Here is a 19,382-nt window from a genome sequence, read left to right on the forward strand (position 1 = left end):
GTTGATGCAAAGAAATCTACCTCTCCTAAAGTTCTCACTAGCATAGTGCTATCTTTTCAAACACATTAGAATTATCTGTAAGAAGCATTTAAGATGAAAACAAACAGTCCAAGCTTTTATCTGATTACAGATTAGAAAGGATTTATTTGTTCTTGCATACAAGCACAAACTCATTTCTGCTGTCTTTACTTACCTGAACCAAAAAGTTCATACTTTAATTTTAACTAATATTAGTGAAAATAGTGGCTTCCTATTTTAGAAATGACATAATCTAGTTACAATGCAAATGATGGTAGATGCTCAAGAATGAAACAGACATTTTTCTCATGATGTTTTCTATCTGCAGAATAATTTTGTCTTTGTTCAGCTTGATGCAATGTAAATTTGAACGTCAAATTAGAGCTATACACCAGTATCACATGGATTCTACCTACTATGGTGTAAATAATAACTGATTTCTATCTTTACGTTAATTATAAAGTTGCTATAATATATTGTTATTGAGGCCCAGAACAAAGCAATTAAGCTTCTGAATACTTTCTTTGTCTAGGTCTCTCTACACAAGGGTGTTAAACTGCATAAAGAAAACCATATTTCTAGACTGAGTAGTCAAAACTTCCCATGTGGAGAATCTGGAAAATTAATAACTAAGTTTAAAAAACCCCAAAATCCTATCTAAGTTGGGTTTCAGTCATTTGAGTGAATACAACATGAAGTATAGTCTGGCCTTTTTTACTGTCAGTCTGAGTAAAAAGGGTTCTTAGGAAGTCAAAAGAAACCAATACAACTTCTGCAGCCTGAGGTGCTGGTCATTAGCCTTTATGAAGGAGGTCACTGACAGAGTAGTATATGGATGTGAGGAAGCAGAAAGTGGTGAAAAAGCAGAGCCATTTTCAAACAATAAAGGACAGTCTGAAAAGCAGCATTAGCAAGAAAGATGGTGGCCTCTTTATCATTACAGAAAATTAAATAGGATTTAAAAGAAAATCAAATTATTTTTTACACACATTGTAGATGATTGGAGACATGAGCACACAAACTACAAAGACAATAGTTCTGGTAATTATTTATAAGTATCTATTAGATTTTGAAACAATTAGCCTTATAACCTGTTTTTTTAAAATAACTTCCAGTGGGAGAGAAGCTCTCTCCTACCTCTATCACATGTCCCTCAGCATCAAGAAAACCAGAGTAACTTTCTCTTCCCTTTTCAGACTATTGTAAACAGACAGTTACTCTGTCTGTTCATGGGATGAATTAATTATGAAAGTTAATTTTACTACTACATAATAGCTTTAAGGCACATAATTATTCACATGAAAGACTATGAAAGTAAGTTTCTGTGTTAGACTTTCATGCCATATGGACATTATTAAAAGTAGCTTGGTTGAATAAGGTTGCTTCACTAGTAATAGAAGAATAATGAGGAATTTGGGAATTCAAAAAGCATACAGAACTAAAAAACCCAAATTATGACACAGATCGATTCTGAAAGAAAGTGCTACAGATTTCAAAGCCTGTTAGTCCTGGAACACAGTCTGATGAAAGGGAATGGCTGATATACCTTGCAGCAGACTGAGCACAGAGACATCTCAAATCCCTGTGTAGATATCCAGCTGATTGAAGCTTCCTAACATACATTACACAGGGACTCAGGATCTAGTAAAGTGGAGGACAAAAGGAGTTTATACAAGTGAGTAGTTTAATTTAATATTACATATCTGTTTTCCTAATAATAGTGGCAGAAAGATGGTAAGAAATCTTCAGACATTCCAAGCCATAGCTGGCCTTGCTTTCAGTGCTCAGCACTTCAGGACGGCACCTACTCTGGCTAGGAAGTCATACCAGAGCTTCTCAAGTGCAGGGCTGGAGCTTCTGTGCACCACCAGACTTCACATACAGCATCAAATCTTACAGAGAGTACCTAGAATAAACAGACTACTCATGAAATTATCAGGGAGAGGGCCTCCATCAGTCTCACACAAACATGACAGTGCAGCTTAACCACAACCAATCTCAGGTCTCTAAAGGAACTGTGGCTGGGGAGGTGCAGCCCCACAGGAAGGGAAGGATCCAAATGCCGCCATGGTTCCATCAGGTGTGCAAGTTCTCATCTGCTTTTAGTTCCCCACAAACTGCACTGATTGTAGAAGTCAGTTACTGTTTAAGAAAATGGGAAAACAAACCCTGGGCACCCTGGGCTTAATTTCTTTCTTTTTTTTCTAATTGTAAAATGAGGGTAATAACAAGGTATGCCTTGGACAATTCATTAATTAGGTTTAATTTTCTCCTTTTGCTTTTGAAAACTGAAAGTTCTCTAAGAATCTGAGTACTGTTCTCAATTTTTTTACAACAGTAATAATACAAAAGACATTATTAGAATCACAGGTATTAAGACTACCTTTTTTCTGACACTTTGGGTTTTTTAATCTGACATATATTTCACTCACAGAAATAAAATGTCAGTGAAAACAATGCTTTAAAATTCTCATTTCAAGAAACCTAGTTTCAAATGAAGCATTTTCTGAGAGATTTTTTGAAGTGTAAAAAAAAAAGTCATTCAAGCATATCTGAGGTAGGAATTCAAAACAGAATCTGATTACGTGATGTCTCTATGAATTCAACTTTTACCTGCAGAATACTCATCTTTACGATCAGAAAGTAGCTGAAAACCATTTATAAAAGAAACACAAGGTGCACAAAAGGGTAACATCTCTCCTGTATGCATAGGCATACAGACCTAATGGCACTTAATGTCATTATTTTCCTACATGCATTTACAGCCTTCAGGATACACCTTGAAATGCTATTGATATTTCACTCCTATTTATATGAATCACTTTGCTTCCACTTCAACTCTACCTGCCTGCAAAACATGCTCATAAATACTTTTAGCTACAATGTAACAGGGTAGTGTGAATATATGGGCATCTGGGGTTACTTCTCTAGAAACATATCTATTCTCCTTTGTAATTATGAGTATAAATTGCTTTCTTTCTATCAAAGGAGAATGGTTTTTATGACTCATTTGAAAAGAAAGCCTTTTTTCAAACTCACAACTAAGTATTGTTGAGTTTCATGGCTAGGGAATAAGTTTTGTTCTGAGACTCGGCTTGTAGAAAAGTTGTACAGAACCAACACAGACAGAAGAGCTGGATTCCTTCATGCTGATTTCCCCCAGTACACACATCCTGTGCCCAAGGCAGAGGGTTTTATTCATGTCCAGCAGTGCATGTGAGGTAGGACTGTGGGGCTCAGAAAAGGGAAATTGACTACTTACTGACTGGAAGAAGGGAGAATCTTTGCCTATGGGAACCAACAGGTTTCTGGTTATTCATTTTAAATGAGATGAAGAGCATATGGCATCAACTCAGAATAAAACTGGTGGGTACATCTTATTTTTTAGAATAATATTTACTAGTAAGTAAATCCTACTCTGAGTCTGAATCTCCTTCCTAAACTGGAACGAGGAGTAAATTGAGAGTAATTCAATGCAAGTTGATGGTGATATTGACATTAAGCAGTATGGTGGAGAGATGCTCTCTTTTCTCTGGGGATATTTTCTACATCTCCTCTTGTTAGTGAGAATAGTGTGGTTGTTTGCTAGAAATTAGATGATTACACTCTCTCTCGTTATTCCTCATTAAGCAAAAAATGAAAATGCTCTGTTTCTTAATTTCTGGTATGCTCTACTCTTGAGAAAACTGACAGCTCATGAACAATTGCCATTAATTTAACAGTGCATTTTATTCTTGTTGGTAAAGGTTACTAGCAAGCTGGTTTATGTCCTTTGTATGTGTGCTCTCCCTTGTAATTACTTATTTGCTTTTTATAGTTCCATCTTTGCTGGGTTATTAGTTTTTTCTTGGTTTAGAAATGCAAAATCATGAATCATGTTGTCAAAGAATGAATCCTGCTGATAGAATCTTTTTCTGGTAGCTTCTTTTGAACCATATTTACACAGCCCGGAAAATAAGTTTCCAGCAAATTGCCTAGAGTATGTCATTAGGCAGACTGGTGAACTTTGGGAACAAGTGATTCAGCTTTTCACCTGTGTCAGGCAGCCAACTAATAAAAATCCCTGTTAACACTAATGCTAACCATACAGAGAAAGGGCTGAGCAGACCTCTGCTTCAGAACTGCTCAGCAGGCACCTCCATCCACTCTGAATTCAGAACTTCAGGTCCTGTCCTGATGCTCATCCACTGACCAGCAATGGATGAGCTCTCCTTTGCCTACTCTGACTAGCAATGAAGAGCCTTTGCCTAGTAAATCTGGAAACCTGAGGCCTAGGGTGCTTACCCAGCAGAAAATGGAACCACTGCTTGTGGTTCTCTGGAGAGTGTTCCAGCTTCCAGGGGAGAAGAGGATAGTGCTAAAACCATTCCACAGGCCTCCCAGTCAGGCTTGGCTTAAAGAGAGCAATGCAAAATTCACAGGGAAAAGAGTGAACAAAAGGAACCACAGCAAAGCAGACTGCTCATGTGGTAGTCCTCCCACTCTCACACAGATCTCTGGCTACATATTCAGTAGGGGACTGTACCTGGATCAGTGAAGTAGAGATCAGGGAGAAGGCAGATAGAAGTATAGGGGGAGAGGAAATAAAGAAGACACATTTGCCATGATAGAGAAAAAAATATCTTTACCAGAACAAAAACCTTTTGCAAAAAACAGGTTCTTTTCCCTTAAGAAGCTTCACAACAAGGTTGCATTCACCTCCCAGGTTGCTCTGGGGGCCACACTCTTGGCCAGGAACAGCAGGTTTTCTGTGAGAAGCTCTTTGCAGAGCTTTGGCAGTCAGACCCTCAGGCAGCTGGCCACAAACACCTGTGTCAAACCTGCAGGGCACTGCAGGCATTGCTCCTGCTTGGAGATCTGAGTATCAGCCTTGGAGGAACAGTGCTGCTGTCCTCAGCCTCTGAAATACCCAGGCATTTCTCACCATCCTATATTGTGCCACCTGCACAGTTAGTTCTACTTTATCACAATTATTCTCGTAATAATTTTCCTAAGGAATATACCTGAGAGTTAAAAATTAACTCAAATTACAGTCAAGATGAGTAGTTTTTCTTTGCAGGTGTAGTGCATTTATGAATATTCCTAAGAGCATTTTAAACAAATAATCAGCTAAAATTTATTGCATCTGTTTGTTATTTAAATTAAGATTTTGCTCAAATATAATTTTGTCACTCAGGCTATAGAAGACAAAAAATATATATTTTTTATAATTTCTACAAAAATAGTTATCCTCTTTTATCAAGCAATTAAATTTCATTCATGAATGAATATCCATTGATTCTAATACCTGTTCTACATTTATTTCACTAGTAAAAAAAGTTACAGTTAATATATTTTAAGCAAACTACATCTGTACTTACTCTATTGATATTAACAAAGAAGGAAAGTTACACATGAATGACTGAAAGTGGTGGAAAAAAACAAAGCAAAGCAGTAACTGAAATTAACTGTAAAATACAGTTAATTGTTTCTCCTGGGAAAGACAAAAATCATGTGAGAGATTACACAGAAAGTCAAACTGCAATTTCTTCACAAGCCATTGGAGTTCAATACATCAGTCAGAGGCATTTTATTATAGCATTGCAGGAGAGGAAGATATTTAACATGTTTCAGCATGCTGGGACTGCAGGTGACTCGCTGAATTTCAAGATGACAGGTTAATGGTAAATAAACCATTTTCTCCTTGGCATTTTCAAATATGTCCTTGAAACCTAAACACCTTTCTGCTATTTGCACTCAGCAGAGATCATGGATACCTAAGAAATTTGTGGTTTAGGATTGCTTTATGCCTAGGCTCAAACTGAAAGTCTAAATACATCAGTATTAAATCTGCAGTGCTATGCAGAAGGAGTTCAAACTGAGCAAAATATAGGAATTATCATATATTTAAAAGGAATATATAAACTGGAAGTCCTGCTTGATTTTAAGACATTAAAATTCATTATTTCATTTTTTTCCCTGCAACTATGACTGCTTGAAACTTCATAGCTTTATTAAAAGTACCCCTATCAAAAGTATTCGCAGTATCGACTCTGCTCTCTGGAAATAAGAAATGAGAGGGTCAGGACTTGGCAACAATCCCAGGGTTCCAATAAGAGGAATTTACTTATTAAACTCAGTTTTCAAAGAGAAAAATACAGGGCTTATTTCAACTTGGTTAAAAAGTTCAAAGAAAACTGAGATAAAGAATACTGCAGTGCTCATGGCTGAGTTCTTCCAGGCTGCAAGAAGGCTGCGATGAGAAGCTGAGCATTAAGAAATGAAGCTGGTGTAAGTGACCAGAATGGCCAATGTGGTGCTGGCTGGTAGGCACTGCTGAAACTCTGAAAACATCACTGATGCTGGCTTAAAAAACTTCTTTGCTGCTCAGAAGATATGGATGACAGGAGCAGTGTTATTAACGATACTCCATAGAAAAGAAGGGGAGGAAAGCTTAAGTTCAAATAGAAAATTCCTGTGATGTGTAAAGTGCTTTCTGATGCACTTGTTCCAGATTGACATTACTGCATGGAAGCACTGTTTGTTTCTTCTGATTTCTAGATCTGAGCAGAAAGAGAAATACTGTGTGTGCTGCAAATGATACATTGCTTTATTTTAGGCACTTTAGTCACTGAGATGCAACATGTTTTAATACAATTCTGCCTAGCAACATGTTGAGAACTTACTGTCCACACGAGAGTCTGGCAACATAATAAGGAAGAAGAAATCATCATCTTTTAGCTATACCTATGTATGGGAATGTTAGCATAAGTTGGTTTGCTTTGACTAGTTTACTAAAAATAACATTTTTTTTCCCAGAGAAAAGTTCAGCTTCTGGATTAGTCAAAGAGATAAAAATGTGCTGGTAGTACCAAGAGCAATTACAAGCAAAGTTTAACAAGCAGTTGTTATCATGATGTATTTCTATAATAGAATGTCCAGCTCAGACATACATGTATTCATTTGATTTTTCCACAAGATGAAGAGATTATGAAAGCCTAGTGTCAAGTTTTAGTAACAGCTTTGTAAGCCATAAGACTGAAGAATTAATTTAGCATAAATAATTTGTTACATTAAAGATGACTGCAAACACAGCAGAGTTAGATTTTATATGAGCTTTCAAGAGAAACCAGGCACCTCTGTTGTCCTTTTCCTTTTCCACTCCTCCCCACAATTCATTTTTGGTGTTACCACCTAAATTCTTGAAATTTGTGTTTGTGTAAACAATGATAAAGAATTTGTATGTATCACCTAAAATTTTCTGCTGTTTTCAGGTACATAATCGTGCAATGGTCTCAAAAGGACCATCTGTGGGAATAAGTATTTGCTCATGACAAAGTTGGTGATAGCAATAAGAATTAATTCTTATTCAGAACTTCTCATCCACAGATCTCAGTGTTCTACAGGGATTGTCTTTGTAAGAATATGGCATGTGTACAACTTGCATTTTGTGGGATTTCACCATTTTCTTCAGAGCATGTTCCATTGCTAGCTGATCCAGTAGATATAATTAAAATTGTCTTACTGTTTAATCAAAACTTTCTTTGCTGAAATTTCAACTAGTTATTTCTCACTTTGTCACTTTTGGCTAATGAGAACAATTCTATTCTTCTACACAGCGCTAGAAAGAAAGCTTTGGAAAACTCCCTACTATCTCTAATTGCAGACCTAGACAAATTATCACAACAGTTAATTACTCCACAACTCAATTGCACTTGCTATTGAGGAATCTCTGAGTGCCTGAACGATGTTCACATGCTTAATGTAAATAACCTGACATGCCATGGGTGCCTGTGAGCCTCATCCTGTGAAGGATGATCAGTACCATGACTGCTGATACTCCCTTTTCCTTAACACAAAACCTTCCTACCAAGGTGTGTAGCATCAAGGCTTACTAAACAGAGAATTTTAAAGAAACAACAAGTATATTTTATTTCTTTAAAATATATGTCCAAAATAAAACACTGAATATATATCACTGGAGATGTTGATATAGGATTGAATGTTGAAATATGTATAGCTTTTGTACATTTATTTCCATGGTTTCAGATATGTTCATATTACAGGTCAACTGCAAAGAAAGATGAAAATGGGGGAATCTGAACAGACAGCCTATGAAAAGGGCTGGGATTCCTTCTCTCCTGTATTTTTTTAGAACTGGTAAGATTGAAAGGTGTCCCTATATGAAGTGCTCCTGGACTTTTTCAGAAACTTAGCGATCTATCTCTCAGGCAAAATCAGGCCTTGAGGAGTATGATTTACAAATCCCAATTGACTGAGAAAAAGGAAACTCTCTGTGACTATAATCAAGTGTTATTTAACAGGTTTTTACTTAGTAGAAAGAGAATCTGAGCGTAGGATAACTTCATTCCTATCACTTCCTCCAGTTTCATATCCCCCATTCTTTAATCAAAAACAACATCAGCACAAAATTGTGTTACCAAGAAATGCTCTTAAGTCACGCTATCACACTGGACAAAAAGATGACACAAGGAAATGATTGTTAAGTCTACATTTCTGCTGTTTGACTTCTAAAATAGTCAGTCTTCCCTTTTGTTAATTTTAAGGAGATAGAGCTGGCAGTCACTGCTATTTCCTGTAATAACTATTTTTTCTGTTTCCTTTAATTTCCTCAATTCAGTTTTCTAAATTTTGCCCAGAATAATACCTTATAAAGCACATTGATGAAATGCCTCATTAGCTGCTTTGTTTTGTTACTTCTGCCTTGGTAATGTCACTTATAATTCGGAGTACAGAAACAGCAGTAGACCAGCAATTGTGAAAGACTTTGAAACATTCTGCATGAAGGCACTCTAAGAATTCAGCTCAGAAACAGCTCTTCTTGTGTCCATAACTGTTACGTTAGCAGCACTTGATCAGAAAATTACGTCAGTTGTTTGTTTTTCCACTGAATTAAAGTATTTTTAGATTAGTTTAAAATACACATGTGAAAACAGCATGTCAATAGAACTCAGGAATACAGTTTTATCTGACTAAACCTTAGAATTATAGTTTAGAATAACCAAAATGACCTTATTTTCTTAAAAAGGCACGCTTTCTGGTTTACAAAAACTTGAAAAGCATGCATAGTTTTAACCTTTTTTTTATTCATCTTTTCAATGCACTGTAATAAACTTGACACTAAAAGCACTGTGAAGACATGCATTGCTTTAAATATGTTTCTGTGAATAGAGATTATGTTAAACAAATAGATACGGAAATATAATATTTTTCCACTTTTTGAATCAGTAAGATACAGAAAATATTCACTGTTAGATTTCATGTTTTTCTTCTTCATCTTGAGAGAACTTTCATTATGAGATAAGAGGCTTGGATTCTTGGTTTTCTTATCACATTGTCTTTTTAAAAATAGTCTGTCTTCAGACAACAGGACATAATATAAATCTTTTGTCAACTGTAATTATGTACTTGCAAAGATTTAAAGAGCAATGCTCTTTCTTGGAATCTGACTGATTATTTCAACAAGCTTAACTGTTGTAGAGATGTGTTAGTTATTTTAAGAGTAAAAACAGTCTCTTACTTGGTCCTCAAAGGAGATTGCCTGGGCAACATCTCTGGGAAATCCGTCAATCACTATCCCCTCTTCATCAGGGATCTGCATTAATCTCTGCTTTATCTCAGTTATGGTTGTTTCCTTTCACAGAGAAAATAACTTAGTTATTTAACATTGTAAAGGAAGTTTTCTTGATGGTGCACATTACTACAAGATGTATAAATCCTTGAAAGCAAACATGAACATAGGAAACACTGTACCTGAGGGGCCAGTTCTCCAGTAGTAATTATTTTGGCAATTAGACTCCATTTTCTATTGCTGCTTGTGCTGTGGATTTTCTTCCTTAACAATTCACCAACTGATATGTAATTAAATCCATAACGTTCTGCTATTTTCAAACTCTGTGTTCCTTTACCACTTCCTGGGCCACCTAGTGTGAATCATAAGCAAAACATTAAATTAACCTTTCATCAGAAGTACCCAATCACAGGTGAAATGTTTGCTATTGGCACCAATTTTCCAAGCATTATTAGAGTAAATCTCACAGTTGCATGACCTGTTCCCAACCATGTGTTTCAGCTAGTGGATCATAAACATAACAGTTTGTAAAATTAAATTTAAAAAAAGAATACAAATCCACTTGCAAAATAAAAATAAGTACTCTTTGAGGTTGACCTCATTCTAAAGCCATTCCTGGAATGGAGTTTTTCTTGATGCACAGGAGAGAAGCAGACAAATGAACTATTCCTTTTTTAAACTTTATGAATCTAGAGATAGAGCCAGATAGTCTGAAGTATATTCATGTCAGAAAGAATTATACTTGGTTAAATAAGCCAATTAAATCAATGAACTAGTCATGAAATGGAACTAATAAAATCTGCTCCTAAATATGCTTGCATGAGCTTCTGATGTTTCCTGATTTTAAAATAAAAAAAAATAAAAAATAAAAAATTAAATAATCATTTGAGATGTTTCCATAGTGATTTGGTATAAGGACTTTTATTGAACCATGTAATACCAGCTTTTGGTATTGATGCTTGAAGCATCTGACAGAGAAGAAATTAGGTTCAGCTTGCTAGACAACTTGAAGAATAAAGAGATTCTTCAATACATACAGCACAGGCTGAATGGGTATCAAAATACAGAGAACAGCTATGTTACATAGCAGGGAAAGCTGCAGGGAAGGTGAGCTGGACAGCAGCAGCAGCAGCAAGAATGCATGTAAAACAATCAGACCATGAACTAAAAGGCCGTGTTATGATGTGATGAGCAGTGAATCTGGAATTCAATATGTAAAACCAAGGAATTGCTTTCATAAAAATAAATGTTTATGTATAGAAAAATGTATTGCATTAAAGAGTATAACAAAGCAAATGCAAACCAAATGTTTTGATAATAAGTCCCAATTAGTAGCTATAGTTCGTGGAATTCTTTGTGAGAACGCTGAATTTTATTTCAACAGAAAAAGAATTCCGATTTATTAAAAACATAAGTTTTATATTAATTTTGAAAATACAGAAATGCAATGAAAGTAAATCAGAATGCACTGAGCTTTTTGTTAGTAATCATGTAACTCTTTTTATATTGTCTGTATTATTCCCATAAATAGTTGTTAAGCATTTTTATAATCAGTACAGTTCTGGCTGCAGGATAAGCTTTACAGTATTTGTACACTTAGGGCACTCTGTGTAACCAGGCTCCAACCTGCACCTCAGTATCACCGGCACAGAGCTTTCAGTGTCTCCCGCAGGCACTTGGAGCTCTCTGTGCCCCGATGCTGCGATGCTGATGCTGCACCTGCCCTTTGGAACTCAGACCAGGAGCCATTTCAAGAGAGTGCACACAGAAATGTGCCTATTGTCATCATGTTCCCATACCCTGCCCACGGTTTAATTATGCCCCTGGGGAAAAAAAAAAAATAAAAGGTTTTGTAGTTATCCGATTAGTTTAAATAATGTTTCTACAAGCATTTGTGTATAACATCCAAGTAGACAACACAGCTACAGATGTTCATAAAAGACACATGTAAAAAAATGAAAGAAAAACTGTGTCTTACACAGTAAGATCACAACTGAAAAATCTTCTTCTCTCATTCAGTTCCCTTGGTGTTTCTGTCATAAAAAGACATAAGTTTCTCTCTTCTTTCAGCAGACTGCGTTAGGTTCTACATCTCTTCCATTTCAGTAATTCCAGGTGATCTAGATGGGTTTAGTTTTTTTAGCTTGGACTCTTTCTTTCAAAGACAGCTTAGCTACTTATCCTCTTTGTTAGAATAAAGAATGTTCCCCTTCTGTAGATACACTAGCATCTGACACAGTAGGAATCATCTTCTCCACTGAAGTGGCTGTAAAGCACTTCTGCTCCAGTTCCCCCTGCTCCCTTTCATGCTCAGCCTTCCCCATGACAAATGCATTTCACCAAACCTTACAAGTTTGAAACAGATTATGTTGCACCCAGCAACAATAAAAATGCAAAACATAGGTAATGTGCAGAAAATTGGAAACATTGGAAACAAGGAAAATAGTGCTCGTGTTCCAACAGAGATACAAAAGGTGCCAGAAAACCAGAACTGATACTTGATAGAACATCAGTCTGTAAAAGCATAAAATAGCTGAAAAAAACCTGTTTGAAACAAGTAGATAGACTTCATACTCCTGTTAGGAAGAGCTTTGCTTTGCCAGAAAAGAGCAACCAAAAAGCAAAACAAAACAAAAAAGCGTAGCTCAGCACTTCTTTCAATCTGAATTGCAATCAGAAAATAGCTAATAAATATTTGATTTAATATCATAAACTTCCCACACATTTTGTTTTTATCAATCCAAACACATCCCAAACACATAATCCAAATCAATCCAAACATATAATATCAAGATGGTGTTATCTGTTTACAATCTGAGGGGAAACATTCAGGTAACAAAGTAAGGGAAAAGTGATAGGACAAAATTACTTCCTACAGCAGATCATAACTATATATCCATTCCTGACTCTGATAAATCACACTGACAAGCTGTTCACAAGCAAGGAAAATCAAATCACTTTTGCTTTTTGTTCTTTTTACTATCTGAGATAGATTACTCAAGGAAAGAGTGATTATTTTACATATTTCTTGAAGATGTCTAGACTCAGGAACACTTGTTGCATCTCAAATTATGTTTGCTAACAGGTTTCAAGTAAAGATTTGTATGCCCCAAAAGTGTTACTAAAGCAGTAGTTTTAATCTAATTTTGTTTGTTCTTTCAATTTTGCATATATTGTTGTAAATTCAGAATAAATTCATCTAATAATAAAATTTCTGAAAACACTTGTGACTTTAAAATCTAACTGTGGACTAGATTTAACAAATCAGTAGGCAGCTGTCTGCTGACAGCACTGTATTTTATCTAGCCCTTACACTTTGATCTCTAAAGGAAAGTGTATTCTTTTTAATATTAAGTAATAAATATTAAGAAAGTGCAGCTTAAAAACACTCAACTAACATGCTAATGACAGCAGATAATTAATATTTTAAGATCTCTAAATTCAAGCTATATTAACAGTACAAATTTTTTTCTTAAACGTGTATTAGGAAGCACATATTTAAACACAATCTCATTTACTATAGTGTTATAATGCCTTAGAAACTTAATTTTTCCAGTGATTCTGATGTGTGCCCTCCTGGCTGGTTCCATTTGATTTTTCTAAAATCCAGTCATACACTCACTGTGTAGCTTTATAGCTTTATCTTTCACCAGAGGTTTTTTCTGCAAACCCAGAAAAAGAACAAAGCCCCCACCTTTATAAGTGAGTTCTCTTTAGCCCTGGAGCTACCTGGTTCATTATAAGGATGATAGATTTCATAAAGCAAAGAAGTTGTAAAAACCTTTATGGAAGCATTAAAAAGCTCTTGGGCTAATGCATTAATAAAGAAAAGTTCACCAAATATGTGAAGCAGAAGACAGGTCTTTAACTTCATTTCAGTCCCTAGCAGTGACTGGGACCAGCACCATCTGAGCAAGGCAGGACGATTGGTTATCAGTAATTAGACAGAAATACATTACTTAACTGATTTTTTTTTTTTTTTGGCATTTTATGCAAACTGAAAATATGCAACACATTTTTTGTGTGTAATATCTCTTGAAATGAACAGTGTACTTTTATTATTTTTTTTCTCTTTTATTCATTTACTCCTTCCAACATGTTTTTTTTCGTGTGCTTTCTCAATAGAAAGTTGAATTTTGGAGAAATTGTCTTGATACTGTACAAAAATGGACAATAGCTGCTAAGCTACATATAGTATTGTGTTTCTATCAGATCACACTGTAATAGATTCAGAGAAACTCAGTGGGAATATAAACCTGAAATAGCCTTTGTGGAATGTTTACAACATTCCCTATATAAATGGGAGAAAAGAAAAGCTCTGTAAAATCCATGCTCTGTTCACTGCCTGCTGGTGGTTAAGGATTTCACTTCAAATACACCTGCACACAGTTCCAGAGGTGAAAGCCAAGCTCTCTTTATCTCACTTAAATCAAACCTTCATTCATCACTCTACTGCAATTGAGCTACATAGATTTCGATGTATTAAGAGCCTTCTGTGGTCACTGAAAAGAAGCCAGTTATTCTCCTTTATGAAAAGGAAGGGTAGCTAATTAATTAAGATGAAGTAAAGGTGTTATTTCTCCATCTAATGGCAATCTTCACATTTCAGCAATACATAGAGAGATTTGCATGTTGAAGTCTGTAATCCTGAAACAAAATATTAGGAGAATTCAAATGCCTTGAGCAATTGCTTTGGCATACCACAGACACTTAAAATATGCCTGGTCTTCTGTTTTCAATCTATTCCAATATCTCGTTTCTGAGAACTGCTGGATGCAGAGTCTAGAGGACATGCTGTTCCTAGATATTCCACTCTGTAGTACAGAGAAGACATTTCTGTTCCCTTTTACTGTGCTACATATATTCTCTGTTATGGAAGAAGTATCTCTCTTTAATATGAATAAAGCTTTATAGACTAAAAATGTAATTCTCCATTACCTGGCACCTGTGATGTAACTCTTTAAGCCATCCAGAGAATCAGATAATTTAGCCTGGTGGTAAAATTTCTAAAGACAACTATGAGGAAACTGATGCAAAGAAATTCAATAACAGAAAAAAATATTGATTTACACTTAACCTGCAGCTATTTTTAATAACCTGTGCTTGTCTGAGGCTGGAAAGTATGAGCTGCTTAGAAAGAACACTAAACAGCTCACAAAAGAGAACTCTGGGAGAGAGCACAATTAACTAATATCAACTGAGTGCTTACATTCTGTGAAGCTGGAACAGGATTCATTCGCCAAATAGACCTGGGAATGAACTTAACCTGTGCAATGAACTAATGACCCTGTATTCTCACTCCAGCTGGACATGCCAGTCATTTGAGAAGGGTCTAAGCATAGAAGACAACAGTTCCCTATCACCTTTTTGAGCTGGCTTACACAGTATTTTAAAATAACCCTTTTTGTGATCAGTTTTGTGTATACCTGAGTGTTTTAGTTCAATCCTGAGCATGCTTTGGAAGAGAACCTTGATTCACATGGTGCTGCTGCCTTGAAATGCATGAACCAGGCTCAGATGATGAAATCAAACTGGCAGATGTGCTCATAAGCAAATCATGAGCTCTCCAGCTGCTAAGAGGCATCCAGTCTACAGAAGATAAGTGCAGGTGCTTGCTGCGACCCCTAAAATTCTTACAGTTGAGATGCCATTCCCAGCGCTAACAATTTCACATTCTTAATTGGCCTGCACCACTTGCTATGGCAGATGGAAAAATTGTATTTAAATTCATATAAGTATTCAATGTATTTGCAGTACAAATCAAAAGGAGAAGTAGCAGAGATAAAACCTTGTCAAAATGACTGCCATCATACCTATGACAAGGATAATTTTTGGTCGAGGTCTTGCAGGGTCAAACACATCGTACTCCTCAATTAGCTCAGCAGTTTCAGAAAGGTCAGTGTCACTTTCTATGGAAAACTGTTGGATCGGAGGCAGTCGGTCATAGCGTCGGTATGGGAAGTTAGAGTTATCAGGCATCACTGTAAAACAGTAAGATAAACTGGGAATAGTGGAAATAGACAGAAAACTCAAAATCTGTTCTGTACACAGATTTAAATAAGTAGCATGCATAAGGTATAAATATCTCATAATTTTAAATTGTGTTTGCTGTTGCTATATTAAGTATTTTTGGCCTCTGTTTAATGAACGAATTTATTAAATCATAACCACACAGTCAGTTTTCTCAGGTGTTTCTTTATAAGCACGTCAGGTTTTCTGTGAACATCTGCCCATAGCACTCAGAGTTCAACAGGGGCCTCTGAGAAGAAAAGCTTTATATTGTGCAGATAACCTCTACTATTAAGCAGGACTCTTTTAGTGATACATGTTGTACACAGAGATAGAGAGAGTATTCTTGCTGATTATTTTAATGAAATGTTGGATGGCAAGAAAAATAACTATGGCAACTGAAAGATGAGCTAATTATTCTTTGTTAACATTACAAATAAAATAATTACAGGTATTGGCATGACATCTGCTTAGATTTTATGAGATACACTTTTTTCTAAGAGTTTATAATTTACATTTTATCTAGTAAATTAGCACACAGTTCCAATGTAAAGCAGAAAATCCACGTAGTGTAACTGCACTGAAGTTGGTGTGTATGTCATCCACAAGGACCAACGGAAAACACAAGCCAAGTTCACTGTGACAGATCTGCCCCTATCTTTGCAATTGTTTTAGGTAGGATACAAGAAATCTCTCCATTGATGTGTTAAATATTTGCACAGCAAACATCCGTCATTTGGCTGAAAAGTGATCACAATTTCCTCTCCTGCCTAGCGTCCATTATGGCAGGAGAAAAACAAATGCCAAAAAGCAAGGAAACAGAATTCCTGACTCCTTTGCCTACAGATAATCAGAATGAGGCATAATCTGCTATAGAAATGTGTAAAATAATTCAGTAGTAGATGTAAAATCACACACAGTTGAAGAAATAGAATATCTTTAAAATTTAATACAGTACCATTCCTGAAAAAAGACCTCCGGGATTGTCCTCCATTGAGTGGAGGCAGGGTCTTCTTTTCTGGGCTGACAAAAGTGTCCCATTTCACTTTTTCTGGCCCTCCAAGCTCTTTTACTTTCTGCAAACAGCTTTCCAAATACTCAATCGGGTCATCAGGTTTGTAACACATTAATCCATTTAACAGACTCTGAAATGTAAGATCAGAAATATAGACTATGATGATAGATGCCAGGGGAAAACGAGCACCTTTACTTTGTCTTTTACTTTGCACAGAGAAGCACCACATTCCTTGATATTCAGACTCTCTATTGCAAGCCAATACATAAAAGTGAGGCCTGCAAAAAATCAAATTATTTTGGTTTGCCAATGTTATAAAAATTACTTGGAAAGGAAGCTCATGCCTATATCTTTATTGTTGTCTGTATGCATTGAAATAAAACCTGAAAATATAAAAAAAAAACCCTCTACATTTTTCTTAGAACTGTCACTGGCAAGCATACACAGCGCAATGTGCAAGCTAGAGAGCCCCAAAATTTACATATTCTTTGTAGTCTTTGACATCACTAAAATGTGTCTTTTCCTGAAAGACCACTGCAGCCACAAGTATCTCATCGATATTCTTGTCAACACTTACACAAGCAATGAAACGAGGAAAATCACGAGAAATACTCAAATATCATCTTGATTTGTATTGGGCAAAAAAAACCCCACAACCCCAAAATTCATAGGTGCTTCCTGATTTAATTGATCACAAATTCTGAGCCATTAGAAACCCTCTCTCTACAGTATTAATTCTTTACTCATCTTACTCATGAGCATTGTGGGGGTTGTGAGAGAAAGACTGCCAGGCCCTCTTCTGACACATTTCCTTGACAAAGTGATACATAAGTCATCATCTCACCTCTCCACGAGACTGCTGCATCCAACCTTCCCATAACAATACATGTCTTTCAGGATGATTTCTGTTCTTTTTGCTTTTTCTAATTTTTGTGTGAATAAACTTGAGGGTCATAGTTGGTATTAATAGTAAACATAAATAGCTCCAATTCAGGATTTGATCAGTTGTTATCTACAGTTTATACAGTAATTGGTATTTACAAACATTTGAGCTTATAAAACAGGATATAATTTCTATGCATCTGTGCCCTTGTTATAGTACTTAACTGATCACAACAACTAACAGTGTATTTTTGCAGAAGATATGCACCAATTTTTTAAATTAACTAGCACAAGCTTTGAGGCTCAATGGAAAACCAGTTTTGTCTGCATCTCTTGTTAAACCATTCACATTCTAACTGTGTAATTAAAACATTAGCATGCTCCGTGTCCTGCAATTTTCAAATATATAGATAAAACGTCTAGCTTCAACACAGACGAGGGAAAATACATATGTGTGCGTGTTATGTACAGATGACAGGGTGTCTGATCCGGAGTGGGGGGAAAATCCACATTGCACAGAGAAGTAATTATCAGCCATTAGCAGCAGGTAACTTGTAGGAACCTAAACAAAACCTCACTAAACAGTTGCGGCTTTTTTCTTCCCCCCGACCGATGAAAGATGCCCCTCGCCCTCATTCCTCGGCGCTCCTTTGCCCTGCGGACAGCCAAGTTCGCTCCCCGCCGGCGGCCGCAGCGGCCGGAGGGGCGCGGCCGCGGGGGCTCCGCAGGTGGGCGGCGGGCAGCGCTGCCCCGGCCCCGCGCCGCCAGCTCCCACCCGGCCCGGGCTGGCGGCCGGCGCTCCGCGGCGCCGCTCCCCGCGCAAGCTACGCGAGCCGCAGCCTCCGGCTGCTCCGTCCTTCCAGCCACCTTCAGCCCTGCCCGCCGCGGGGTCCCAGCGCGGAGCATCCCCCGACGGGGCGGAAAACGCCTCCCCCCAGCGCCTCGCCTACCTCGAAAAGCTGCGGGATCTCCCTGCGGGTCAGATACTCCTTCGCCTCGCCGGCGCTCATTCCGCCAGCCGGGGCCGGGGGCGCCGGCGGGGCGGGTGGGCAGCCCGAGCCCCGCGCTCGGCTCGGCGCGGCGGTGCAATGCGGGAGCCTCGGCGAGGCTTCCGCGGGCGGGCGGGCGGAGGGAGGGAGGCAGCCGCCCGCCTCCCCGTGCCCGCGGCACGGAGGGAGCGACAGGGAGCACGTTTCCCTCGGCGGGGAGCGAGAGCGTGCGCAGGCTGCCGGGGAAAGTTTCGGGGGTGCCTGCGGTGAGGCGCCGAGCGGAGGCGGTGAGGGGCTGTGCCTGGCTCCGAGCCGCGGGCAGGCTGCCCCGGCAGCGAGCGGACCGGCTCCCCCGGATGCGCGGGCAGCGGCGGCGGGAAGGGCTGGGCACCGGTGTAGAGCGGAGGTGCTGGAAGCCTCCCGCTGGAACGCGGTCTCTGCCCTTGGCACGGTGTTTGCGCGTCTTGAGGAGCGAGACGTTTCGTACACTTTGGGCTGGCAAAAAGCCACGAACTGCAATGAGTCTTGAGCATCTGTGATCGGCGAGTCACAGGAAGAGATCTGAAATGATCTCTGGTCTAGGCTTCTGCTCAAGGCAAGGGCAGCTCTTGAGGTCGGACCAGGTTGCTCAGGGCTTTATTCAGTCTCATCTTGCAAGACCTTCCAAGGGTGGTGACTGCAGAGCCTCTCTGGGCAGCCCATGCTTGTCTGGTCTCGACATGAAGAAGGCTTTTCTCCTATTCAGTTATCACCTCCCATGTCTCAATTTGTACCTTGTCCACCATTGTGAAGAGCCTGGCTCTGTTTTCTTGAAGGTCTCTTGTCAAGCCTTGGAGAGCTGCTACTATGTACTTTCTAAGCCTGCCACAAGGATGAACAAGCCCAGCTCCCTCTGCTC

The 19,382-nt window shown here is 38.1% G+C and overlaps 1 protein-coding gene across 1 annotated transcript in view; it reads right to left on the minus strand.

The window, feature by feature from the left end:
- Positions 1-19,069, minus strand: part of AK5 (adenylate kinase 5) — an 83,552-nt gene extending 64,483 nt beyond the window's left edge. The window contains exons 1-5 of the mRNA XM_014250778.2: positions 18,446-19,069; positions 16,557-16,743; positions 15,403-15,570; positions 9,772-9,941; positions 9,539-9,652 (exon numbers count right to left, since the gene is read on the minus strand). Coding sequence (XP_014106253.2) covers positions 9,539-9,652; positions 9,772-9,941; positions 15,403-15,570; positions 16,557-16,743; positions 18,446-18,505 — 699 coding nt within the window. The 5' untranslated portion in view covers positions 18,506-19,069. The remainder of the gene's footprint in view (positions 1-9,538; positions 9,653-9,771; positions 9,942-15,402; positions 15,571-16,556; positions 16,744-18,445) is intronic.
- Between the last annotated feature and the right edge of the window lie 313 nt (positions 19,070-19,382).

Source organism: Pseudopodoces humilis, chromosome 10 (genome assembly GCF_049639895.1).
Source record: "Pseudopodoces humilis isolate 2021_Gansu_Grassland_sample_001 chromosome 10, ASM4963989v1, whole genome shotgun sequence".
NCBI classification, from domain to species: domain Eukaryota; kingdom Metazoa; phylum Chordata; class Aves; order Passeriformes; family Paridae; genus Pseudopodoces; species Pseudopodoces humilis.